The sequence below is a fragment of the Lipophrys pholis genome (assembly GCF_963383615.2).
Source record: "Lipophrys pholis genome assembly, chromosome: 3".
NCBI lineage: Eukaryota > Metazoa > Chordata > Actinopteri > Blenniiformes > Blenniidae > Lipophrys > Lipophrys pholis.
In genome coordinates this window covers 36,732,051-36,756,544 of record NC_137627.1, presented here as the reverse complement: position 1 = coordinate 36,756,544, position 24,494 = coordinate 36,732,051, and the positions used below count along the sequence as shown (strand labels likewise).

General features: G+C 49.8%; 1 protein-coding gene across 1 annotated transcript in view; it reads right to left on the bottom strand.

Annotated features, from left to right (window-relative positions):
- Window positions 1-18,522, bottom strand: part of col4a4 (collagen, type IV, alpha 4) — a gene marked incomplete at its 5' end in the record, with an annotated part of 36,128 nt that extends 17,606 nt beyond the window's left edge. The window contains 21 exons of the mRNA XM_080460248.1: window positions 2,314-2,386; window positions 3,605-3,765; window positions 4,166-4,255; window positions 4,388-4,543; window positions 8,838-8,942; window positions 9,024-9,084; window positions 9,165-9,218; window positions 9,306-9,350; window positions 9,557-9,619; window positions 11,314-11,358; window positions 13,004-13,084; window positions 13,191-13,232; window positions 13,366-13,401; window positions 13,693-13,755; window positions 14,297-14,332; window positions 14,407-14,475; window positions 14,580-14,696; window positions 14,784-14,828; window positions 15,429-15,563; window positions 16,118-16,189; window positions 18,478-18,522. Of these exons, the coding sequence (XP_080316374.1) occupies window positions 2,314-2,386; window positions 3,605-3,765; window positions 4,166-4,255; window positions 4,388-4,543; window positions 8,838-8,942; window positions 9,024-9,084; window positions 9,165-9,218; window positions 9,306-9,350; window positions 9,557-9,619; window positions 11,314-11,358; window positions 13,004-13,084; window positions 13,191-13,232; window positions 13,366-13,401; window positions 13,693-13,755; window positions 14,297-14,332; window positions 14,407-14,475; window positions 14,580-14,696; window positions 14,784-14,828; window positions 15,429-15,563; window positions 16,118-16,189; window positions 18,478-18,522 (1,594 nt within the window). The remainder of the gene's footprint in view (window positions 1-2,313; window positions 2,387-3,604; window positions 3,766-4,165; window positions 4,256-4,387; window positions 4,544-8,837; window positions 8,943-9,023; window positions 9,085-9,164; window positions 9,219-9,305; window positions 9,351-9,556; window positions 9,620-11,313; window positions 11,359-13,003; window positions 13,085-13,190; window positions 13,233-13,365; window positions 13,402-13,692; window positions 13,756-14,296; window positions 14,333-14,406; window positions 14,476-14,579; window positions 14,697-14,783; window positions 14,829-15,428; window positions 15,564-16,117; window positions 16,190-18,477) is intronic.
- Between the last annotated feature and the right edge of the window lie 5,972 nt (window positions 18,523-24,494).

Here is a 24,494-nt window from a genome sequence, read left to right as displayed (position 1 = left end):
CATACATTTACAGCCCAGCAACGTGCAAACCAATGTTCTCTAAAGGTATCGTGGATTTTGGGGCAACATAAAAAAACCTTTAGTGATGGGACAGTTGTGCTTAAAAGCTGTCGCTGAGACATTATTTGAGGGAAAACAAAAAGACGAGATGTGTGAAAAAATCTAACAAATCCCGACGTCAGCCTCAACAGCAACCAGAAAGTAGAAATATTAGCAGATGATGTGCTGACGCAGCTTGATGCAGGTGCTCAGAGTGCACCATGCATATCTTTGACCATTGATGAGTCTACAGATGTTACTGATAATGCCCAGCTTTTGGTGTATGTGAGATGTTTTCACAAAGATAAGAAGGAGCTCTGTGAGGACCTGCTGGGTGTAACACCACTTGAAACACACACAAGAGGAGAGGACATATATGCAGCAATAAAAGAGATGCTGAGGAAGAGGGGCATGGATCTGAAGCAGGTTGTCTCTGTCACCACAGATGGTGCCCTGCCATGGTGGGAAAAGAGAGGGAGGCTGTGCCCCGGATGAAAGAGGACAACCCAGATCTTATTGCTTCCCACTGTCTCATCCACTGTTCTGTGTGCCGCTCTATCAGAACACAGTGATGAAACTCATCAACTTCCTCAGAGCATCCTCGTCCCTTCAGCATCGCCTCCTGAGAGAATTCCTGGAAGATGTTGAGGCAAATGCCAATGACCTGCTGCTGCACAGCAATGTGAGGTGGCTGAGTAAAGGCAATGCACTGGGACGTTTCTGGTCTGTTTGAAAAGAAATAGCAGCTTTCTTAAAGCAGGTCAAGAGTCAGAGAGCAGCAGAGTTTTCACTTTTTCTGCAAGATGAGCACAAGATGGATATGGTTTCCTTTTTGGTTGACATTACATCACATCTTAATGAGCTCAATTTAAAGCTGCAGGGCCAGAGCAGTCCAGTTGCTGATTTGATGACCGCTGTTCGCTCTTTCCAGAGGAAGCTGGACATTTTCAAAGAAGATCTTGAAGGAGAGCTGGAACAATTCCCAAAACTGCAGGAAGAGATTCAGGGTGAGAGAGATGTTTCTCTCTATTTTGACTTCATAAACAAGCTGATTGGAAACTTCAGTAAAAGGTTCAACAACTTCAGCCTTGGTCAGCAGCTCCTCCTGCTAATCCACAATCCTTTCCTCATCAGAGAAGTCAGAGGATTCTCAAACGATGTGACACAGATGTTCAAGTGGACACATGCAGGATCTCTACAGCTTGAGCTCATTGATCTGCAAGCAAATGCTGCATTAAGAGAGACTTTTGAGGCAACTGACCCTGCTACTTTGTGGCTCCAGAATGTGTGTGAGAGTGTGTTCCCTGGTCTGACCAAAGGAGCACTGCACACCTTGGCTATGTTTGGATCGACATACAGCTGTGAGTCAGCTTCTTCCACTATGAACATTATCAAAAACAAGCACCGTTCTAGGCTCACCAATGAACACCTACATATCTGCATGAGAATGGCACTGACTCCATTCCAACCAAGATTTAGATTCCTGGCAGGGCAGTCACATTCCCATTCCTCTCATTAAGATAAACAGAATAATTGAAAGAGAAAAGGTGGTGTTCAATGGTGTGTTTTCATTTTTTTCCTTAAAGAGCCTCTTTTTATTTATTGTTATCTGAAGATGTTAATTTTTTTACTTGAAAAGTAGGCCTTCATTTTTTTAGGCTAGGACCTCTTTAATTTAAGAGAAAGAGGGGTTATTTGGCTCTGTTTGCACTTTTTTATTTATTTTATTCTGAGGTTCCCATTTTCTTTAATCTGAAATAAAGGACTTAAATTTATTTGCCTGGGACTACTTTTATTTATGGTAAAAGAGTTAGCTATACACTCGGTTAAACTTTTCCTGCATTGAAAACTGACAATAAACATTATTTAAACCACATGAAACTGTGGACATAGGGGAGGGCTGTAAGACACAAGCTGGACGTCGGTTCGGACCTTTTACTTGGAGGAAATTTTAATAACTGGACCTCGGTGACTTTTAATTGAATACTCCTGGTTTAGGATCTATAACATGAGGATCGTTTAGGTAGGATCTATAACATGAGGATCGTTTAGGATCTATAACATGAGGATCGTTTAGGATCAATAACATGAGGATCGTTTAGGATCTATAACATGAGGATCGTTTAGGATCTATAACATGAGGATCGTTTAGGATCAATAACATGAGGATCATTTAGGATCTATAACATGAGGATCGTTTAGGATCTATAACATGAGGATCGTTTAGGATCTATAACATGAGGAGAAAAGCAACCGCCAAGAAAAACCACTGACCTTTAACTTCCACCACTATGAAGTCTCCCTTCTGACCTTTGAACCCAGGAACACCTTGAAACCCTGTGAAACCCTGCAACCAATCAATCAATCAATCAATCAATCAATCAATCAATCAATCAATCAATCAATCAATCAATCAATCAATCAATCAGCAGATTGTTTGTTTCAATATTTTGTCACGACTTTGTTTGGTCAGTCGTTTGGTCGGTTGTTTGTTCAGTTGGTCTTTTTGTAGGTTGGTAAGTTGGTTGTTTGGTCAGTTCTTTGGTCGGTTGGTTGTTTGCTCGGTTGGTATTTTGGTCAGTTGGTTGTTTGGTCGGTTTGTTGTTTGGTCAGTTGGTCATTTGGTGAGTTGGTTCTTTGGTCAGTTGTTTGGTCATTTGGTTGTTTGGTCGGGAGGTTGTTTTGTCAATTGGTTTTTTTGGTAGTTGTTTGGTCAGTTGCTTGGTCATTTGGTCAGTTGGTCATTTGGTTGTTTGGTCAGTTGGTTGTTTGGTCAGTTGTTGGTCGGTTTGTTGTTTGGTCAGTTGGTTGTTTGGTCAGTTGGTCGGTTGGTCGGTTGGTGAGTTGGTTGTTTGGTCGGTTGTTTGGTCGGTTGGTCTTTTGGTCAGTTGTTTGGTCATTTGGTTGTTAGGTCAGTTGGTTATTTGGTCAGTTGGTCGTTTGGTCAGTTGGTCATTTGGTCAGTTGGTTGTTTTGTCAATTGGTTGTTTGGTCAGTTGTTTGGTCATTTGGTTGTTAGGTCAGTTGGTCATTTGGTCAGTTGGTTGGTTTGTCAATTGGTTGTTTGGTCAGTTGTTTGGTCATTTGGTTGTTAGGTCAGTTGGTCATTTGGTCAGTTGGTTGTTTTGTCAATTGGTTGTTTGGTCAGTTGTTTGGTCATTTGGTTGTTAGGTCAGTTGGTCATTTGTTCAGTTGGTTATTTGGTCAGTTGGTCGGTTGGTCAGTTGGTCATTTGTTCAGTTGGTTGTTTGGTCAGTTAGTCGGTTGGTCAGTTGGTCATTTGTTCAGTTGGTTATTTGGTCAGTTGGTCGGTTGGTCAGTTGGTCATTTGTTCAGTTGGTTATTTGGTCAGTTGGTCATTTGTTCAGTTGGTTATTTGGTCAGTTGGTCAGTTGGTCATTTGTTCAGTTGGTTGTTTGGTCAGTGGGTCGTTTGGTCAGTTGGTCACTTTGTTGTTTTGTCAATTGGTTGTTTGTTAGTTGTTTGGTCGTTTGGTCAGTTGTTTGGTCAGTTGGTCAGCTGTGGCCTCCTCATATGACCTCTGACCTGGTTGTCAATTACTCACCTGCTCGCCGTTCAGTCCTGAATTTCCAGGCAAACCTGACTCTCTTCTCAGGCCCGGAGGTCCTCGAGGTCCAGGGAACCCTGGTCCTCCGGGGACCCCTACAGAACCGCGGGGGCCCCCAATGGGGCCCGAGGCCTCGCAGGCGCAGGCGCCATTCGGTCCTGAAACACAGCCAGAGATCAGAACGTTACCATGGAGTTCCTCTGGGTTTCTGTTATCTTCTGAAGGTTGTGAGGAGTTCCGGCATCACAAGTCACCGGGTCTGCTTGTTCTTCAGAACACGGTAAACTACATCGTCACCGGTTCTGCTTGTTCTTCAGAACACGGTAAACTACATCGTCACCGGGTCTGCTTGTTCTTCAGAACACCGTAAACTTTAATGTACATGGTGAAAATGGTGCTGGTCTCCAACGTGGAGTTCCTCAGGGACGCGTCCTTGGACCTCCTTGTCTTATTTCATCATTTTTAATGTTTTTCTTCCGGTGATGAAGTGAGTTAAGGTGTCCACGTCCCCGTGGGACATGATGACCTCTGACACTAATACTTGACGGAGCCACTGACCTTTGATCCCCTGGAACCCTTTGGCCCCTGGGGAACCCAGCAGACCTGGATCTCCAGGGGATCCTGGGGTCCCGGGGAGACAGTAGGCACCTGGAGGTCAGAGAGCATCATGTTAGCATCATGTTAGCATCGTGTTAGCATCGTGTTAGCATCGTGTGAAAAAGTGCGAGCTAGTTCTACTGAGTTCTGGTGAGTTCTACTGAGTTCTAGTGAGAGGGTGACCTGGGATCCCCCGCTGTCCTTTCGGGCCCCGCAGTCCCGGCTGTCCTGGTTTTCCAGGTTCTCCAGGTGCTGGTCCTTCCTTAAAGGCCTCACCTGGGTCTCCCTTGGTCCCCTTGCGCCCAGGTGCGCCGGGTCCACCTGGGACGCCGGCCGGTCCTGAACACAACAACCAACAGCCGTCGTCAGTCTGAGAGGCGTTACCGTGGTTACCGTTCAAACACGTTTCATTTCCTTCAGGAAAACTACGACGTCAACGATTCCAAATCTAAACCAATCACAAGCCTCCTCCGTCAGGTGGGAGGCGGGTGCAGCGCAGTCGTCCAATCAGGCGCCAGAACATTCTCAGGTAATTCCAGCCACCTGCAGGTCACTAATGTCCGACTCACTGAAACGAAGAGCTGAGAGTCGCACACATTTCACAAGTGGCTTTTCTTTTTGCCTCTTTTATAGTTTATTTGCTTCTTTTTTTTTAAACAGATTTGATTGTTTTTATGCAAACAAACAAACACAAACAAACACAAACAAACAAACAAACAAAAACAAACAAACAAAAACAAACACAAACAAACAGACAAACACAAACAAACAAACACAAACAAACAAACAAACAAACAAACAAAAACAAACAAACAAAAACAAACACAAACACAAACAAACAGACAAACACAAACAAACAAACACACAAACAAACACAAACAAACAAACACAAACAAACAAACAAACACAAACAACCCCCCCCCCCCCACACCAGACAGAACGTTATCTATGTAAACAAACACAAACAACCCCCCCCCCCCCCCCCCCCCCCACACCAGACAGAACGTTATCTATGTAAACAAACACAAACAACCCCCCCCCCCCCCCCCCACACCAGACAGAACGTTATCTATGTAAACAAACACAAACAACCCCCCCCCCCCCCCCCCCCCCACACCAGACAGAACGTTATCTATGGAAACAAACACAAACAAATGCAAAATACAGTGAAATTCAGCAGAACAGTAGTAAAGAGCCACCAGTCATCGAGAGGACGTTACGTCTCAGGAGGACACTTTGGGAAAACTGTCTGTCCCTCAGCAGCAGATGTCTCTGACCTGCAGGGACATCATTTAGGAAAGGTTCCAAACGGTTCTAACTAATGAATCTTTACTCTTTGCCGCAGCTTGTAGCCTCTCATGAGGGAGGATATTACCAGATAGTGCCACTAGGTGGGAGTGTTTCACCAGTATTGCAGTATACAGTATATATATTGAGTTTTTCATCCAGCTTAAGGTGTGATGTGGAGAGATGTAGGTGTCTAGAAGGAAACCCCCAGGGTCTTTATTCAGTTTCTTTTTAAATGTCCCACTGACTTCGTCAGAAATGAGGGACCAAAAGCTCAAAATGAAATTCAGTCCCAGAAGAAGTGGACATACGTCCTCCTTGTGTAACATCGCCAAGCTCAGGTCCATGATGTCCAGAGAAGAGCTCCAAATGATTGTTCATGCATCTGTGTCCTCGGGCCAGGACACCGCAAGAGCCTCTACACGTGTCTCAACAAAGAAGAGCTGCTCGGTTCCAGTTAGTCCAGAACTCAGCCTCCAGACTTTAGACCAGCACCACCAGGAGGAACCATCTCCCCCCTGGGTTAAGGTCTCTTCACTGGCTCCCTGCTGAGCTTCTTGGTGCTAACGCTTCAGCCCTACATGGTCCAGCTCCTCCTTACACTGCTGACCTCATGAAGCCCTACATGGTCCAGCTCCTCCTTACACTGCTGACCTCATAAAGCCCTACAGCTCCACTCGGAGCTTGAGAACGTCTGGGCAGAACCCGTTAAAGGTTCCACGTAGCTGTTCGACGATCATTCAAAGCTGCTGCGCCCCGACTTTGGAATGAACTCCTACTGGACCTGCGCTCCCTGGACTCAGCAGATAGCTTGAAAAAGTTCTGGACTCAGGGGACATCTTTAAAAAGTTCTGGACTCAGGGGACATCTTTAAAAGGTTCTGGACTCAGCGGAAATCTTTAAAAGGTTCTGGACTCAGCGGACATCTTTCAAACGTTCTGGACTCAGGGGACATCTTTAAAAAGTTCTGGACTCAGCAGACATCTTTAAAAGGTTCTGGACTCAGCGGACATCTTTAAAACGTTCTGGACTCAGGGGACATCTTCAAAACGTTCTGGACTCAGCAGACATCTTCAAAACGTTTTGGACTCAGGGGACATCTTTAAAAGGTTCTGGACTCAGCGGACATCTTTAAAAGGTTCTGGACTCAGTGGACATCTTTAAAAGGTTCTGGACTCAGCAGACATCTTCAAAACGTTCTGGACTCAGGGGACATCTTTAAAAAGTTGTGGACTCAGGGGACATCTTAAAACGTTCTGGACTCAGGGGACATCTTTAAAAAGGTCTGGACTCAGGGGACATCTTTAAAAGGTTCTGGACTCAGCGGACATCTTTCAAACGTTCTGGACTCAGGGGACATCTTTAAAAAGTTCTGGACTCAGGGGACATCTTTAAAAGGTTCTGGACTCAGGGGACATCTTTCAAACGTTCTGGACTCAGGGGACATCTTTAAAAAGTTCTGGACTCAGCAGACATCTTTAAAAGGTTCTGGACTCAGCGGACATCTTCAAAACGTTCTGGACTCAGCAGACATCTTCAAAACGTTTTGGACTCAGGGGACATCTTTAAAAGGTTCTGGACTCAGCGGACATCTTTAAAAGGTTCTGGACTCAGCAGACATCTTCAAAACGTTCTGGACTCAGGGGACATCTTTAAAACGTTGTGGACTCAGGGGACATCTTAAAACGTTCTGGACTCAGGGGACATCTTTAAAACGTTCTGGACTCAGGGGACATCTTCAAAACGTTCTGGACTCAGGGGACATCTTTAAAACGTTCTGGACTCAGGGGACATCTTCAAAACGTTCTGGACTCAGGGGACTTCTGGACTCAGGGGACATCTTCAAAACATTCTGGACTCAGGGGACATCTTTAACGCTGCCACTGACGGCCGGCATTTGTTGTTTTTAGGATGTTTTTATGTGTTTTCACTGTGAAGCACGTGAGTGTGAAAAGCACTATTCAAGCGAGAGGTGAGATGAGTGGTCCGTCTTGTTGAAGTTGACAGGAGTTATTTGCAGCCTGTACGGATGTGATCAGGCGTCCGGACGCCGCCAATCATCCTCAATATATTGATTGTTTGTCTTTGTCCCAGTGATGATCGATGTCCAGGAGACGGTGTGAACACAAGAGCCAGGAAGTGCATAAAGTGATGCTAGGAATGTCCTCTTTTTACACTTCAGAAGAAATGTCTCAGCTTCGCTGTCGGAGACGTCTGCAGAGGAAAACACAACAGCCCTCATCTGGGGATTCCTAAAAAATGATCTTTGGGAATATTGAATGTGTCCTGCAGCTGTTGGAAGGACAGAAGGTATTGTGGTTCCCTTGTCCCTCCATGAGAGGAACGTGGGCGGGCCCACACCTGCAGGAACCTCAGGATTTTGGGTTATAGAAGAAAGAAAGGACGTCACAGTTCTCCTTCCTCACTGTCCTCACTGTCCTCACTGTCTTCACTGTCCTCACTGTCTTCACTGTCTTCCTGTCCTCACTGTCTTCACTGTCCTCACTGTCTTCACTGTCCTCACTGTCTTCACTGTCTTCACTGTCCTCGGCTCAGTCCAAGAGCGTCTTCACTTTTTTTCCGAGTCCAGCTCGCTGAGACTGGAGAGAAGCGGTGCGGTCCTCGTCTGTGTTGTCTTCCACCGGCTGCTCAGTTTGTCCAGAGTCCCGTGCAGCTCTACAAACTACTGCTCCATAAGAGCGCCGACGTTTTCCTCAAACGACACGCTGCCGCCATCTTCCATGCTCGCTTCAGGGCGAGCTGCTCGCGGCTTCCTGGCTAGCTCTCCGCGGTGCATCTCGCGTGATAACGTTCCCTGAAGAGCTGGACATGTTCTCCAACCGATACGGCCGAAAAGATCGAGGTTTTATCCCATAAAGATTTGGTTTATCGGCTGAGGGAGCAGGACGTCGGTGAAAGCAATCCTCTCAGTCCGAACGCATCATGTGACCCCCACTGCTAGCTACAGCGGAGCATTGTAACGACAAGTTCACTGCTAGCTACAGCGGAGCATTGTAACGACAAGTTCACTGCTAGCTGCAGCGGAGCATTTTAACGATAAGTTCACTGCTAGCTGCAGCGTAGCATTTTAACGACAAGTTCACTGCTAGCTGCAGCGTAGCATTTTAACGACAAGTTCACTGCTAGCTGCAGCGTAGCATTTTAACGACAAGTTAACTGCTAGCTGCAGCGTAGCATTTTAACGACAAGTTCATTGCTAGCTACAGCGTAGCATTTTAACGACAGGTTCACTGCTAGCTACAGCGTAGCATTTTAAGAACAAGCGGCGTCCAGACAAAGAGTCATCAGACTTGTGCTGCCTTGCTCGTGGGCGTCAGGCACTGACCTGTTGTTGATTTCCCTGAATCTCCGGGGGGCCCCTGAGGTCCCATCAGACCCTTGTTCCCAGGGGGGCCGCTGAGTCCAGGATCTCCAGGTTTCCCGGGGTCACCTGTTAGACCAGGAGCGGCGCGGCGTTACATCCTAGCGCCTGACGAGGACCAGTGATTTGATTGGCTGTTGTGTGTGTTACCTGTGTGTATGACATCACTGTACTGCACCAGACCTTTGACACCTGGATCCCCCATCAGGCCCTGAAAACACAGACACTCATGAGACCAGGAAGTCCAGATCCACATCAGCACTGGTACAGTTGCCGAAGGCGCCAACTCACCTTCGGACCTTCTCGTCCAATCAGACCCGGCAGACCTGGGACTCCTTGGATCCCCTGAAAACACAAAATCACCTTGTTTGAGTTTCAGGGGAAGAACTGAAGAACCAGACCCTCAGACTTGGACCAGATCTTTCGACTCACCTTGAAGCCTTTGTCTCCCGGCAGACCAGATCTCCCCGAGAACCCCTGAGACACAAAGAGACTGTGAGGGATCAGAACCAAAAGGACCTGGTTTCTGGGACCAGTCCACCAGCCCCAACCGGTCTACCAGAACCCTCCGATCCATCAAAACCCACCGGTCTACCAGAACCCCCTGGTCCTCCAGAACCTAGATGTCTACCAGAACCTACCTGTCCAGAACCAACTGCTGACAGAAGAAGAACAGGTCTTACCCTCAGTCCAGGAAATCCCACAATGCCCTTCTCTCCTTTCTCTCCGGGGAGCGAGTGCAGACCCTGAAACCACCAGAACTCTCAGAACCTCTAGTCGCAGATTAACTCATCAGATTAACTCATCAGATTAACTCATCAGTCATTAAAGGAGTCGTCGCCTTGCATCCTCACGTATTCAGTCTCCAGTGAATCGTCTTTAAATTCATTAGAAAACAAATCCAACCTGGAGTTCCTTCTGACGTCCTCTGAGTCCCTGAGACATTCTGACTGGTACCGAGGTTAGACTGCTGATTGGCCCTGAACTGTCAATCATGGATAGCATAGCGATAGCATAGTGATAACATAGAGACAGCATAGCATAGCAACACCATAGCAACAGCATAGCAACACCATAGTGATAGCATAGTGATAGCATAGCAACAGCATAGCAACACCATAGCAACAGCATAGCAACAGCATAGCAACACCATAGCGATAGCACAGCAACAGTATAGTGATAGCATAGCGATAGCATAGCGATAGCATAGCAGTCCTTTGCACACTCTGAAACTAAAAGTGATGGTGGAGGGTCTACAAACATCCACAGAGTGACGCAGCTTTTTTTTATTTAACGGAGGTGATTGATGACATCAGCCTCTTGAGTTGACAACGATCTAAAGCTCCTGTTTTAGGGAGACGCCCCCTGGTGGGCAATTAAATTTTGAACAAAGCGCCCACAGAGAAAAACTCAGCGGCTTTCAAAGTCGCGCTTCAGTTTCCACTGAGTTTGAACCAGGAAACCAGGGGTTAACGGCAACAACTCCTTTAATGACGACCTGATCTCCAGAAACTCGTCTCCAGAGGGAACTCGTCTCCAGAGGAGGAAACTCGTCTCCAGAAAAAAATTGTATCCAGATAGAACTCGTCTCCAGGGGAAACTTGTATCCAGAAAAAATGTGTCTCCAGAGAAAACTCGTCTCCAGAAAAAACTCGTCTCAAGAAGAAACCCGTCTCCAGAGGAAATTCGTATCCAGAAAAAACTTGTCTCAAGAAGAAACTCGTCTCCAGAGGAAACTCGTATCCAGAAAAAACTTGTCTCCAGAAGAAACTCGTCTCCAGAGGGAACTCGTCTCGAGAGGAGGAAACTCGTCTCCAGAAGAAATTCGTGTCCAGAAGAAACTCGTCTCCAGAGGAAACTCGTCTCCAGAGGAAATTCGTCTCCAGAAAAAAACTCGTCTCCAGAGGAGGAAACTCGTCTCCAGAGGAAACTCGTATCCAGAAGAAACTCGTCTCCAGAGGAAACTCGTCTCCAGAGGAAACTCGCATCCAGAAAAAACTCGTCTCCAGAGGAGGAAACTCGTCTCCAGAAGAAACTCGTCTCCAGAGGAAACTCGTCTCCAGAGGAGGAAACTCGTCTCCAGAAGAAACTCGTCTCCAGAAGAAACTCGTCTCCAGAGGAAACTCGTCTCCAGAAGAAACTCGTCTCCAGAGGAAACTCGTCTCCAGAGGAGGAAACTCGTCTCCAGAAGAAACTCGTCTCCAGAAGAAACTCGTCTCCAGAGGAAACTCGTCTCCAGAGGAAACTCATCTCCAGAGGAGGAAACTCGTCTCCAGAAGAAACTCGTCTCCAGAAGAAACTCGCATCCAGAAAAAACTTGTCTTCAGAAAAAACTTGTCTCCAGAGGAAACTCTACTCCAGAGATCAGGATCCAGAGAAGAACCTTCAGTGAAGATTGTTTCTAGAACCTGATGGTGAAATATTGAACAGAACTGCGTACCGGCAGACCTGGACCTCCACAGGCTCCTTTTGACCCTCGAGGACCCTGAAGAACAGAACCAGCATCAGAACCAGCAGAATCATCAGAACCTGATCTTTCAACATCGCTTTAGAATGAAAAAAACCATCAAGAACTAACATAAGAACCCAACATGAGATCTTCACCTTCAACCCAAACGGCAGAACTTTATATCAGACGTCATTAGAACTTCATCGGCGTGGGACGCTGAGGTCAGAATGTAACGTAAACACTAACGTCGGGACGTAGCGTGGGACGCTGAGGTCAGAATTTAACGTAAACACTAACGTCGGGACGTAGCGTGGGACGCTGAGGTCACTAACGTCAGGACGTAGCGTGGGACGCTGAGGTCAGAATTTAACGGAAACACTAACGTCGGGACGTAGCGTGGGACGCTGAGGTCACTAACGTCAGGACGTAGCGTGGGACGCTGAGGTCAGAATTTAACGGAAACACTAACGTCGGGACGTAGCGTGGGACGCTGAGGTCACTAACGTCAGGACGTAGCGTGGGACGCTGAGGTCAGAATTTAACGGAAACACTAACGTCGGGACGTAGCGTGGGACGCTGAGGTCAGAATGTAACGTAAACACTAACGTCAGGACGTAGCGTGGGACGATGAGGTCACTAACGTCAAGACGTAGCGTGGGACGCTGAGGTCAGAATGTAACGTAAACACTAACGTCGGGACATAGCGTGGGACGCTGAGGTCACTAACGTCAGGACGTAGCGTGGGACGCTGAGGTCAGAATTTAACGGAAACACTAACGTCGGGACGTAGCGTGGGACGCTGAGGTCAGAATGTAACGTAAACACTAACGTCAGGACGTAGCGTGGGACGCTGAGGTCACTAACGTCAGGACGTAGCGTGGGACGCTGAGGTCACTAACGTCAAGACGTAGCGTGGGACGATGAGGTCAGAATGTAACGTAAACACTAACGTCAGGACGTAGCGTGGGACGATGAGGTCACTAACGTCAAGACGTAGCGTGGGACGATGAGGTCAGAATGTAACGTAAACACTAACGTCAGGACGTAGCGTGGGACGCTGAGGTCACTAACGTCAGGACGTAGCGTGGGACGCTGAGGTCACTAACGTCGGGACGTAGCGTGGGACGATGAGGTCACTAACGTCGGGACGTAGCGTGGGACGCTGAGGTCACTAACGTCGGGACATAGCGTGGGACGATGAGGTCACTAACGTCAGGACGTAGCGTGGGACGATGAGGTCACTAACGTCAGGACGTAGCGTGGGACGATGAGGTCACTAACGTCGGGACGTAGCGTGGGACGCTGAGGTCACTAACGTCGGGACGTAGCGTGGGACGATGAGGTCACTAACGTCGGGACGTAGCGTGGGACGCTGAGGTCACTAACGTCGGGACGTAGCGTGGGACGCTGAGGTCACTAACGTCGGGACATAGCGTGGGACGATGAGGTCACTAACGTCAGGACGTAGCGTGGGACGATGAGGTCACTAACGTCAGGACGTAGCGTGGGACGATGAGGTCACTAACGTCGGGACGTAGCGTGGGAACAGTAGAAGTCGTCCAGGAGTTGAACTTGATGTTTCCACTCAACATTAGCAGGTCATTAATTGTTGGAACGTCAGAATAGAAATAGCAGTGAAGCTGAGATCTGATTGGGTGAGAGTTGCTGAAGCTCCGCCCACCTGCTCTCCTTTGATGTACAGGTCACCTGGAGGGTCCACGATCTCAAAGGGACCTGGAGGCCCCTGGACACCTTGATCGCCCTGAGAGACACAGTACCGTCATACCAGACAGAACTACAGTACTACACAGCTCTACCCAATACTGCTACAGTTGTATTGAGATAATGAGAGTACAGAGGGTGTGTACCTCGTCTCCTTTCTGTCCAGGCAGCGAGCGGCCTTTTTGTCCCTGAAACAAACAAACAAACAAACAAACAAACCAACAAACAAACAAACAAACAAACAAAGAGAAGCTTCAGAGTGAAGCTGACCGTGCTGAGATTACAGATTACAGATTACAGATTACACTGCTGTGCACTTACAGGAGGACCTCGAGCACCAGGCCGACCAGATAGACCCTGCGCACACACACACACACACACACACACACACACACACACACACACACACACACACACACACACACACACACACACACACACACACACACACACACACACACACACACACACACACACACACACACACACCATCATCATCATCATCATCTTCATCATCATCATCATCATCATCATCATCATCATCATCATCATCATCATCATCATCATCATCATCATCTTCATCATCTTCATCATCATCATCATCATCATCATCATCATCATCATCATCATCATCAGGCTGTGACTCACGTTGAGCCCATCTGGTCCTATAGGACCTGAACCTCCTGCTGGTCCAGGGAAACCTTGTTCACCCTGCAGACAGAGAACCAGAGAACCATCATGATGACATCTGACCTTTGACCTACTGAGAGACACAACAACAACAGCAGACACGAGGTGTGTGGTGAGGAATGACCTCAAGTACAAATCACCCGCCTCAGTCTGCTAGTGGCTAACAGTTAGCGGCTAGCAGTTAGCGTTCAGCTTGTCCTGATTATCTAAACCCTGCAGCTGGTTCTTCTGTCGGCCTGAACGCTCAAGTGGCTCAAAACACCACCATGTGGCACCAGGTGATATTACAGACGTCCCATCTGGTGGTTTGTTTACACTTTGTACATATTTATTCTCTGAGTTGATTCAAACGCACCGTTAGTCCAAAAAGGCCTGAAAGGATTGTTTACAACAGTAATGGTAACCATGGTAACCATGGTAACCATGGTAACCATGGTAACACCGGTAACCATGGTAACAATGGGAATATTGGTACAACAGGAGGATCGCCACAGGACGACAGAGATGAAGGAATTGGAATGGTCAGTCTGTGTGGGGGTGTGTGAGTGTGTTGCTGTCGGACCTGCAGACCGGGCTCTCCGCTGGCTCCCGGGTCTCCCTGTAGGAACACACACACAGTGATGAGCGGTGGCGTTCTGGGACCTTCGGCCCGCCTGCTGCTCGGTGTCTTACCGTCACTCCGGGCATCTGGACGTAGAAGACGGCCGGAGCTCCGGGAGGACCCTTGAATCCCGGGAAGCCCTGCAGGATCAGACACGGTTACCATGGTGACGACATCCCACAGTGGCGTGCTAAACAACGCGGCAGAGAGACTTCCTCTGCGGTCTTTAAAACAGATTCCTGACCGGTTCTCCATCAGGTCCTTGTTCCCCGGGCAGCCCGGTCCGTCCTCGCTCTCCTCGCGTCCCGTTACATCCATCGACACCTGGAAAACCCGGACCTCCGGCAGAACCCGGGAGTCCCTGGACACGCAAACACAACACCACAGTGTGACGTCACAAGCGGCCAATCAGAGGAGCCCAGAGGCCGGCGGAGGCGGGGCTTCTTACCGGAACGCCCTCCAATCCCGGAAACCCGGTGACGCCCACGACTCCCTGGAAGCACAAATGCAGGGCGAGCAGAACGTTACACATGGAACATGAGACCAACCTTGATCAGCCACGGTTCTTCAGGTTCAGGAAACAGGAAGTGACTGTGTGACTGCAACACGTGAAGAAAGACGTTCCCGCTACACCCAGCGGTACGTGATCACAGTACCGGTCGGAGAACGTGAGAAACGCCACTGAACACATTACGGACATCACCTTTGAGGCCATCTTGAATTGAACCCAGAACAGAGCCCAGATTTCAATTCGTAACCCGACCAGAACATGAGGTATGGCTATTTTCCACAAAGGGTAGCGGCCCGGCGGCCATCTTGGATTGAAGCACCAACGGCGTCGTGCTCACTGGTGATTAACATCACAAAGTAGTGAAAACAAATCAGCACTTCACCTGATAAGGTTCTTCCAGATAACATTTTGGGTATTTTGGCGGCCATCTTGAATTTAGGGAGAATTCAAGATGGCCGCCGACCTGATCTGAAAGAACCAGAATCCCAGAGAAAAGCTGGACTGAATAAACAGGTGGTTCCCGGTCTGGGCCGGTCAGGGATTATTTTGTGGATCAGAACCAAACCAGGAAAGATTGCTCACCACGTCTCCTTTGGGTCCGAGCCGGCCCGTCGGGCCCTCGTCTCCTCGGTGGCCCTTCTGTCCCGGAGCACCCTGAGGGCCCGGGAAGCCCGGAGGCCCCTGGGGGCCCTGCACACCCAGAGACCCTGGAGCCCCCTGCACAACACACAACACACAGCCGGTGAGCACAGGGACACCTAGTGGTCATCAGAGGTAATACACTCCAACACTCACTGAAACTCTGTGTGTGTGTGTGTGTGTGTGTGTGTGTGTGTGTGTGTGTGTGTGTGTGTGTGTGTGTGTGTGTGTGTGTGTGTGTGTGTGTGTGTGTGTGATGAGATGTGACAGCTCTGATCTCTGCTCTTCGTTCTCTTTTCTCTGAACTCGTTCGTGTGTGTGAATCATGGAGACAGAAGCTCGACACAATCCTGTCTGCTGTCCCAGCTGTACCAACACACACACACACACACACACACACACACACACACACACACACACACACACACACACACACACACACACGCTCTAATGAGACTGGAGGAGTGTTGCTGAGGAATTTATTAAATTAGAAGAACTTTACAATCGGCTTAGTCAGCAGATTCCAAGTGGTGTGTCACTGTGTGCGTGTGCGCATGTGTGTGTGTGTGTGTGTGTGTGTGTGTGTGTGTGTGTGTGTGTGTGTGTGTGTGTGTGTGTGTGTGTGGACTCACCATAGCTCCCTTGGCGGGGAAACACTGACAGGTGGAGCAGTCCCGCCCACCGCACCGTTCAGCCTCACCGCCCTGAAACCCAGAGGTCAAGAGGTCAAGGTCAGTGTGACGTCGCTGTGTTTCTCTGTTTCCATGGCAACGATTCAGGTAAAATTGTATCATTTTATCATTCCAGGAAAGTTTCACGTTTATACAACGACAGCGTTCTCAAAATGTCTGTGTCCACGGCAACGGCAGAAACACTGAAAACAATGTAGTGAGCATGATGGCCTGACCCAGAGGTCACCTGACCCTGAGGTCACCTCATCCAGAGGTCACCTGACCCAGAGGTCACCTGACTCTGAGGTCACCTGACCCAGAGGTCACCTGACCCTGAGGTCACCTGACCCAGAGGTCACTTGACCCTGAGGTCACCTCACCCAGAGGTCACCTGACCCAGAGGTCACCTGACCCAAAGGTCACCTGACCCAGAGGTCACTTGACCCTGAGGTCACCTCACCCAGAGGTCACTTGACCCTGAGGTCACCTCACCCAGAGGTCACCTGACCCTGAGGTCACCTGACCCTGAGGTCACCTCACCCAGAGGTCACCTCACCCAGATGTCACCTGACCCAGAGGTCACCTGACTCTGAGGTCACCTGACCCAGAGGTCACTTGACCCAGAGGTCACCTCACCCAGAGGTCACCTGACCCAGAGGTCACCTGACTCTGAGGTCACCTGACCCAGAGGTCACCTGACCCTGAGGTCACCTGACCCAGAGGTCACTGGGGTCCAGGTTGTTACATTCAGCCTCTCACATGTTAAAAACCTAAAACAACTTTCAGGACTCTCTCTCTCTCTCTCTCTCTCTCTCTCTCTCTACCTGTATCACCTCTTCTCTCTCTCCTCTCTCTCTCTCTCTCTCTCTCTCTACCTGTATCACCTCTTCTCCTCTCTCTCTCTCTCTCTCTACCTGTATCACCTCTTCTCTCTCTCTCTCTCTCTCTCTCTACCTGTATCACCTCTCTCTCTCTCTCTCTCTCTCTACCTGTATCACCTCTTCTCTCTCTCCTCTCTCTCTCTCTCTCTCTCTACCTGTATCACCTCTTCTCTCTCTCCTCTCTCTCTCTCTCTACCTGTATCACCTCTTCTTTCTCTCCTCTCTCTCTCTACCTGTATCACCTCTTCTCTCTCTCTCTCAACCTGTATCACCTCTTCTCTCTCTCTCTCTCTCTCTCTCTCTCTCTCTCTCTCTCTCTCTCTCTCTCTCTCTCTCTCTCTCTCTCTCTCTCTCTCTCTCTCTACCTGTATCACCTCTCTCTCTCTCTCTCTCTCTCTCTCTCTCTCTCTCTCTCTCTACCTGTATCACCTCTTCTCTCTCTCCTCTCTCTCTCTCTCTCTCTCTCTCTACCTGTATCACCTCTTCTCCTCTCTCTCTCTCTCTCTCTACCTGTATCACCTCTTCTCTCTCTCTCTCTCTCTCTCTCTACCTGTATCACCTCTCTCTCTCTCTCTCTCTCTCTACCTGTATCACCTCTTCTCTCTCTCCTCTCTCTCTCTCTCTCTCTCTACCTGTATCACCTCTTCTCTCTCTCCTCTCTCTCTCTCTCTACCTGTATCACCTCTTCTTTCTCTCCTCTCTCTCTCTACCTGTATCACCTCTTCTCTCTCTCTCTCAACCTGTATCACCTCTCTCTCTCTCTCTCTCTCTCTCTCTCTCTCTCTCCTCTCTCTCTCTCTCTCTCTCTCTCTCTCTCTCTCTCTCTCTCTCTCTCTACCTGTATCACCTCTCTCTCTCCTCTCTCTCTCTACCTGTATCACCTCTTCTCTCTCTCCTCTCTCTCTACCTGTATCACCTCTTCTTTCTCTCCTCTCTCTCTCTCTCTCTACCTGTATCACCTCTTCTTTCTCTCTCTCTCTCTCTCTCTCGCATTGCATGCTGGGTGGGTGTGTGTGTGAGCGGAGGTGGAGCGCTTTGGAAAGTTTGAGCGAGAAAACTGTGTTTCTGCACTTTAAACTTCGGTGGTTCTCTTCCCCCTGGGTTCTCTTCCTCTGGTTCTCTTCCCCCCTGGTTCTCTTCCCCCTGGGTTCCCTCCCCCCTGGGTTCTCTTCCCCCTGGGTTCTCTTCCCCCTGGGTTCTCTTCCCCCTGGGTTCTCTTCCTCTGGTTCTCTTCCCCCTGGGTTCTCTTCCCCCTGGGTTCCCTCCCCCTGGGTTCTCTATGTGAAGGTAAGAGGAGTTTAATTCATCGTTTTGATAAAAAGAGGAGGTTTGTGAGCAATCAGGTGTTTGGTTGGAGGAGTGATGGCGTCCCTCCCGGTGGAGGGCTCGCCGCCTCCCTCCATCAAACACGGAGTTCGGGTGGTAGCTGACCCCCGGTACTCTGTGGAGGATGTTCTCCTGGCCGTTGGAGACGTGGTGGGTCATATCAACATTCTATATGGTTCTAGAATGAACAAGGCTGTGGTGGCTTTTCTCCGTGAGGAGAAGATGGTTCATTCCCTGGTGGAACAGGGACTAGTGTTAGAGGACCAGTATGTCCCGGTGTCACCGCTGTTCGTACCGTCCACCCGGGTCACTGTGTCCGGGGTTCCCCCGTTTATTCCCAACCAGCTGCTGGAGAACCAACTGGCCCGTTTCGGGAAGTTCTCTGGCGGCCTCAGGGAACTGAAATTAAACTGTAGAAATGATCAACTGCAACACGTCCAGTCCCTCCGCAGACAGTCCTTCATGTACCTGAACGACCCGGAACCCTGGAGGGGTCATTCAAAGTGAAATATGGTGACGGGTTCTACACGCGGGACGCCAGCTCGGGAAGCATCAAGTGCTTCGAGTGCGGGGATGTAGGACACAAACGTCTGGCGTGTCCTCACAGAGAGCAGCCTGAGGACGTGTCCTCACAGAGAGCGGCCTGAGGACATGTCCTCACAGAGAGCAGCCTGAGGACGTGTCCTCACAGAGAGCAGCCTGAGGACATGTCCTCACAGAGAGCAGCCTGCGGACGGCAGCGGCGGCTCTGCGGAGCCGCAACATCGTCCGCGCCGCGAGCGGCGCCGTGGGGCGCGCCTCGGCCCGGGCTCGAGGCCACGGACTCTGGATCTCCCAGCGAAACGCGATCGGAGCGGCTGGCCCCCGGTGACGGTGCCCCCGGTGGGTTGCGGGTGGAGTCCCCGACCCTGGGCGCTGATTCGGCTCCGGAGCCGCAGGTGGAAGAGCAGGAGGTGGAGGAGGTGGAGGAGGTGGAGGAGGTGGAGGAGGTGGAGGAGGTGGAGGAGGTGGAGGAGGTGGAGGAGGTGGAGGAGGTGGAGGAGGCTGTAAGCAGCTCTCCACTGAATAGGAATAAAAGAAAGTTCCAGGACGACAGGGAAACAAACGTAGACAAGAAAAACAAAGACACACTGTAGAAGACAATGGACAGACGGAAACTGTAACACACACAGAGCAAACTGACATCCCCGATGCACACACACACACACACACACACACACACACACACACACACACACACACACACACACACACACACACACACACACACACACACACACACACACACACACACACACACACACACACACACACCCCACACTGCTGAAGACTTCAATACACACATACACCCACTTGACACTGAGAATCCTAACACACACACAAACACACACACACAAACACACACACACCTGACACCTGTGACCAGACAGAACAGCAACTGGAGGACGACATAGAAAGACGACGACTTCCTCTCCCAGTTCTCTGACTCTTCCTCTTCCTCTCCCAGTTCTCTTCCTCTTCCTCTCCCAGTTCTCTGACTCTTCCTCTTCCTCTCCCTCTCCTCTGACTCTTCCTCTCCCTCTCCTCTGACTCTTCCTCTCCCTCTCCTCTGACTCTTCCTCTCCCAGTTCTCTGACTCTTCCTCTTCCTCTCCCAGTTCTCTGACTCTTCCTCTCCCTCTCCTCTGACTCTTCCTCTCCCTCTCCTCTGACTCTTCCTCTCCCAGTTCTCTGACTCTTCCTCTCCCAGTTCTCTGACTCTTCCTCTTCCTCTCCCAGTTCTCTGACTCTTCCTCTTCCTCTCCTCTGACTCTTCCTCTCCCAGTTCTCTGACTCTTCCTCTTCCTCTCCCTCTCCTCTGACTCTTCCTCTCCCAGTTCTCTGACTCTTCCTCTTCCTCTCCTCTGACTCTTCCTCTCCCAGTTCTCTGACACTTCCTCTCCCTCTCCTCTGACTCTTCGTCTCCCAGTTCTCTGACTCTTCCTCTCCCAGTTCTCTGATTTTCCTTCTCAGGATGACTCAACCTCAGACACCATACAAGAAATAAATGACTTTCTTGACAAGACCTTTGGACAATCAGTGGACGTGAAGGATTTCTTTTCAGATATGGACAAATTTATCAGTTCGGTTCTAAAAATGACAAAACAGGCCAGCACTGAGGAACTCAGGAAACAGAAACAATATCGACTGAAAAAACTACTGACCAAACTGAGGAAGGAAAGGAGAGGAAGACTCCTTCCTGAAACACAAAAACAGTAAAAAAAATGACTCTTATTCTGAAGGTGTTGTTTCGTCACTGGTGGTGGTTCACTGTCCTGCTCTCCCTTTGTCTTCTCATGGAGACATGGAGAGTTGCTCCTCTGAATGTGAACGGAGGGAGAGACAGAGAAAGGAGAGCACTAATATCAGAGCTGTGCAAAGACAAAAAAATTGATTTGTCCTCCTCCAGGAGACACAACAGATAAGAACTAGATGTCTTCCTCCTCCAGGAGACACAACAGATAAGAACTAGAGTCGTCCTCCTCCAGGAGACACAAAAGATAAGAACTAGATGTCTTCCTCCTCCAGGAGACACAACAGATAAGAACTAGAGTCGTCCTCCTCCAGGAGACACAACAGATAAGAACTAGAGTCGTCCTCCTCCAGGAGACACAAAAGATAAGAACTAGATGTCTTCCTCCTCCAGGAGACACAACAGATAAGAACTAGAGTTGTCCTCCTCCAGGAGACACAACAGATAAGAACTAGAGTCGTCCTCCTCCAGGAGACACAAAAGATAAGAACTAGATGTCTTCCTCCTCCAGGAGACACAACAGATAAGAACTAGAGTTGTCCTCCTCCAGGAGACACAACAGATAAGAACTAGAGTTGTCCTCCTCCAGGAGACACACAGCTCACTTGATAATGAAGCAGACTGTCTCCTGGGCTAAAGAGGAGAAACCCTCTTCAGTCAGTCACTAATTTCAGTTCAGGAGTCGCGGTGTTGTTCTCACCTCACCTGTGTCCTACAGACATTTCATCCTGCGAGGTGGAGCAGGGTAGGGCTCAGGTGGTGCAGGGTAGGTAGGGCTCAGGTGGAGCAGGCAAAAATAAAAGGAACCGTTTTCACCTTCATTAACATCTACGCCCATAACACCGGGGCCAACCGTGTTGGACTCTTTCAGAAACTGAACACTGAACTGAAACAACTTAACAGCAGTTCATTTCTAATCATAGGAGGAGACTGGAACTGCTCCACCCATCCAGACTCTGACAGGAACACACAGGAACCACACCCACCATCAGCATCCGCCCTTTCCACCATCCTAACTGAGAATGACCTGATAGACGCCTGGAGGACCCTCCACCCTACAGTCAGACAGGTAGTACACCTGGAGGACCCTCCACCCTACAGTCAGATAGGTAGTACACCTGGAGGACCCTCCACCCTACAGACAGGTAGTACACCTGGAGGACCCTCCACCCTACAGACAGGTAATACACCTGGAGGACCCTCCACCCTACAGACAGGTAGTACACCTGGAGGACCCTCCACCCTACAGTCAGACAGGTAATACACCTGGAGGACCCTCCACCCTACAGACAGACAGGTAATACACCTGGAGGACCCTCCACCCTACAGTCAGACAGGTAATACACCTGGAGGACCCTCCACCCTACAGTCAGACAGGTAGTACACCTGGAGGACCCTCCACCCTACAGACAGACAGGTAATACACCTGGAGGACCCTCCACCCTACAGACAGGTAATACACCTGGAGGACCCTCCACCCTACAGTCAGACAGGTAATACACCTGGAGGACCCTCCACCCTACAGTCAGACAGGTAGTACACCTGGAGGACCCTCCACCCTACAGACAGACAGGTAATACACCTGGAGGACCCTCCACCCTACAGACAGGTAATACACCTGGAGGACCCTCCACCCTACAGACAGGTAATACACCTGGAGGACCCTCCACCCTACAGTCAGACAGGTAATACACCTGGAGGACCCTCCACCCTACAGTCAGACAGGTAGTACACCTGGAGGACCCTTCACCCTACAGACAGGTAATACACCTGGGTAAAGACCACAGACCAGGGTCAGAGCCAGAGCAGCCAGTCTGGACCAGATTTACATTAAGAAAACACAAACTAACGGTCTGGTCCAGTCCACCATCACACCTATAGGTTTTTCTGACCACCTACTGGTCACAGGTCTCTCATTGCAGCCACGCCCACACCCACCTCCATATTGGACTTTTAACATCCAGCTCACACAGGACATGTCCTTCTGTCAGGCCTTGGACGTCTTCTGGACTCAGTGGAGACGGAGGAAACTGGACTTTGTGAGTTTGGCCAAATGGTGGGAGGTGGGGAAAACCCAAATTCAACTTTTCTGCAGGCAGTACACTGCACACAGGACACAAACACAAAAAGACCGTCTCCATCGTCTAGAAAAGGAAATTAGCACTTTGGAAGAAGAACTCAGTAAAGGAACAGAGAGCAATAGAACATTACCTGGCAGGAAGAAAGCTTTAAATACTTTCCTCCACACTAAAGCTAAAGGGGCTTTACTCAGAAACCATATCACCTCAATTAAAGAAATAGATGCTCCGACCTGCTGCTTCTTCAAATTAGAAAGAAAACCCAGGAACAATAATATGATGACACCTCAAACATAGCAATGGAACAATAACAACAGACCCCTCTGAGATGAGGAAGCTGGCCTTCAGGTTCTACTCAGACCTGTTCAGTGCAGAGACCTGCGACCCTGGTAACGTGGACCAGATCCTGGAGGGGCTCCCACGGCTGGAGGAGTCCATCTCAGCCTCGCTGGAGTCCAGCTTCTCCCTTGAAGACATGTCCACGGCACTCCAGCAGCTCAGCTGTGGACGGTGTCCCGGGATCGATGGCCTCCCTACAGAGTTCTACAGCAGTTTCTGGACTCTGCTGGGGGAAGACCTGTTCCAGGTCCTGAACTACTGCTTGGACACTGGACTGTTGCCTTTGAGCTGCACGAGGGCCGTCCTGACCCTGCTGCCCAAGAAAGGAGATCTGGGCCTGCTGAAGAACTGGACCGACCGGTCCCTGTTCAGAGAGGGACCAGGCAGGGCTGTCCTCTGTCCGGGATGCTGTACATCATCGCCATTGAGCCCCTCTTGGCTCAACTCAGGAGCAGTCTGCCAAGACCACCAATCCCAGGAAGTGGGGGAACTGTTGTGCTATCAGCTTATGCTGATGACATCACAGTTTTCATCACCCACAGAACAGACATCCAGACCCTGCAAAGCAAACTCACCTTGTACGAGAAGTTCTCCTCAGCCAAGGTGAACTGGACCAAGTGTGAAGGGCTCCTCCTGGGGCAGTGGAACAACCAGCAGCCAACTCTACCTGCTGGGCTGCAGTGGAGCACGGAGGGGGGGAAGTGTCTGGGCGTTTTTCTAGGGACCAGCGACTTCCAAAAGAAGAACTGGGAAGGTTTGGCGGAGAGAGTCAGTGCCCAATTGTCTCGATGGACTTGGGTCCAGCCACAGCTGTCTCACAGGGGGAGGACTTTGGTTGTTAACAACTTGGTGCTTCAATGCTCTGGCACCGCTTCACTGTGCTGGCGCCTCCTGCAGCCCTGATCAAGGATATACAGAGCAGACCGGTGAACTTCTTCTGGGGCGGAGCTCACTGGACCAGAGCTTCAGTCCTGTACCTTCCTCTGTCTGAGGGAGGTCAGGGGCTAATCGACATCCAGAGCCGCCTGAAGACCCTCCGTCTCCTGACCGCACAGCACCACCTGTACCACCAGGAACAGCTATGGGCAGAAACGGCATCTGTACTGTTGGGAAGAGTCGGAAACCTCCACTACAATAAACATCTGTTCCTCCTCGACCTGGCTGAAGTGGATCCATCAAGCACATCAGTCTTCTACCAGTCTGTCCTGAGAGCCTGGAGGACTGTCCTCACTGCCCAGAGAGACTCTTCCCAGGTGTTTGGTAACGTAAGAGAAGAGCCACTGTTCCATAACCCCATGATCCAAGCCAGGCTCCTCCGCTCCCCGACCATACAGAGGACCCTAACATCAGCTGGTCTGACCAAGCTGGGCGACCTGAGGACGGTGGGACAGTGGAAGACTGCAGCCAGGTTGACCCAAGAGA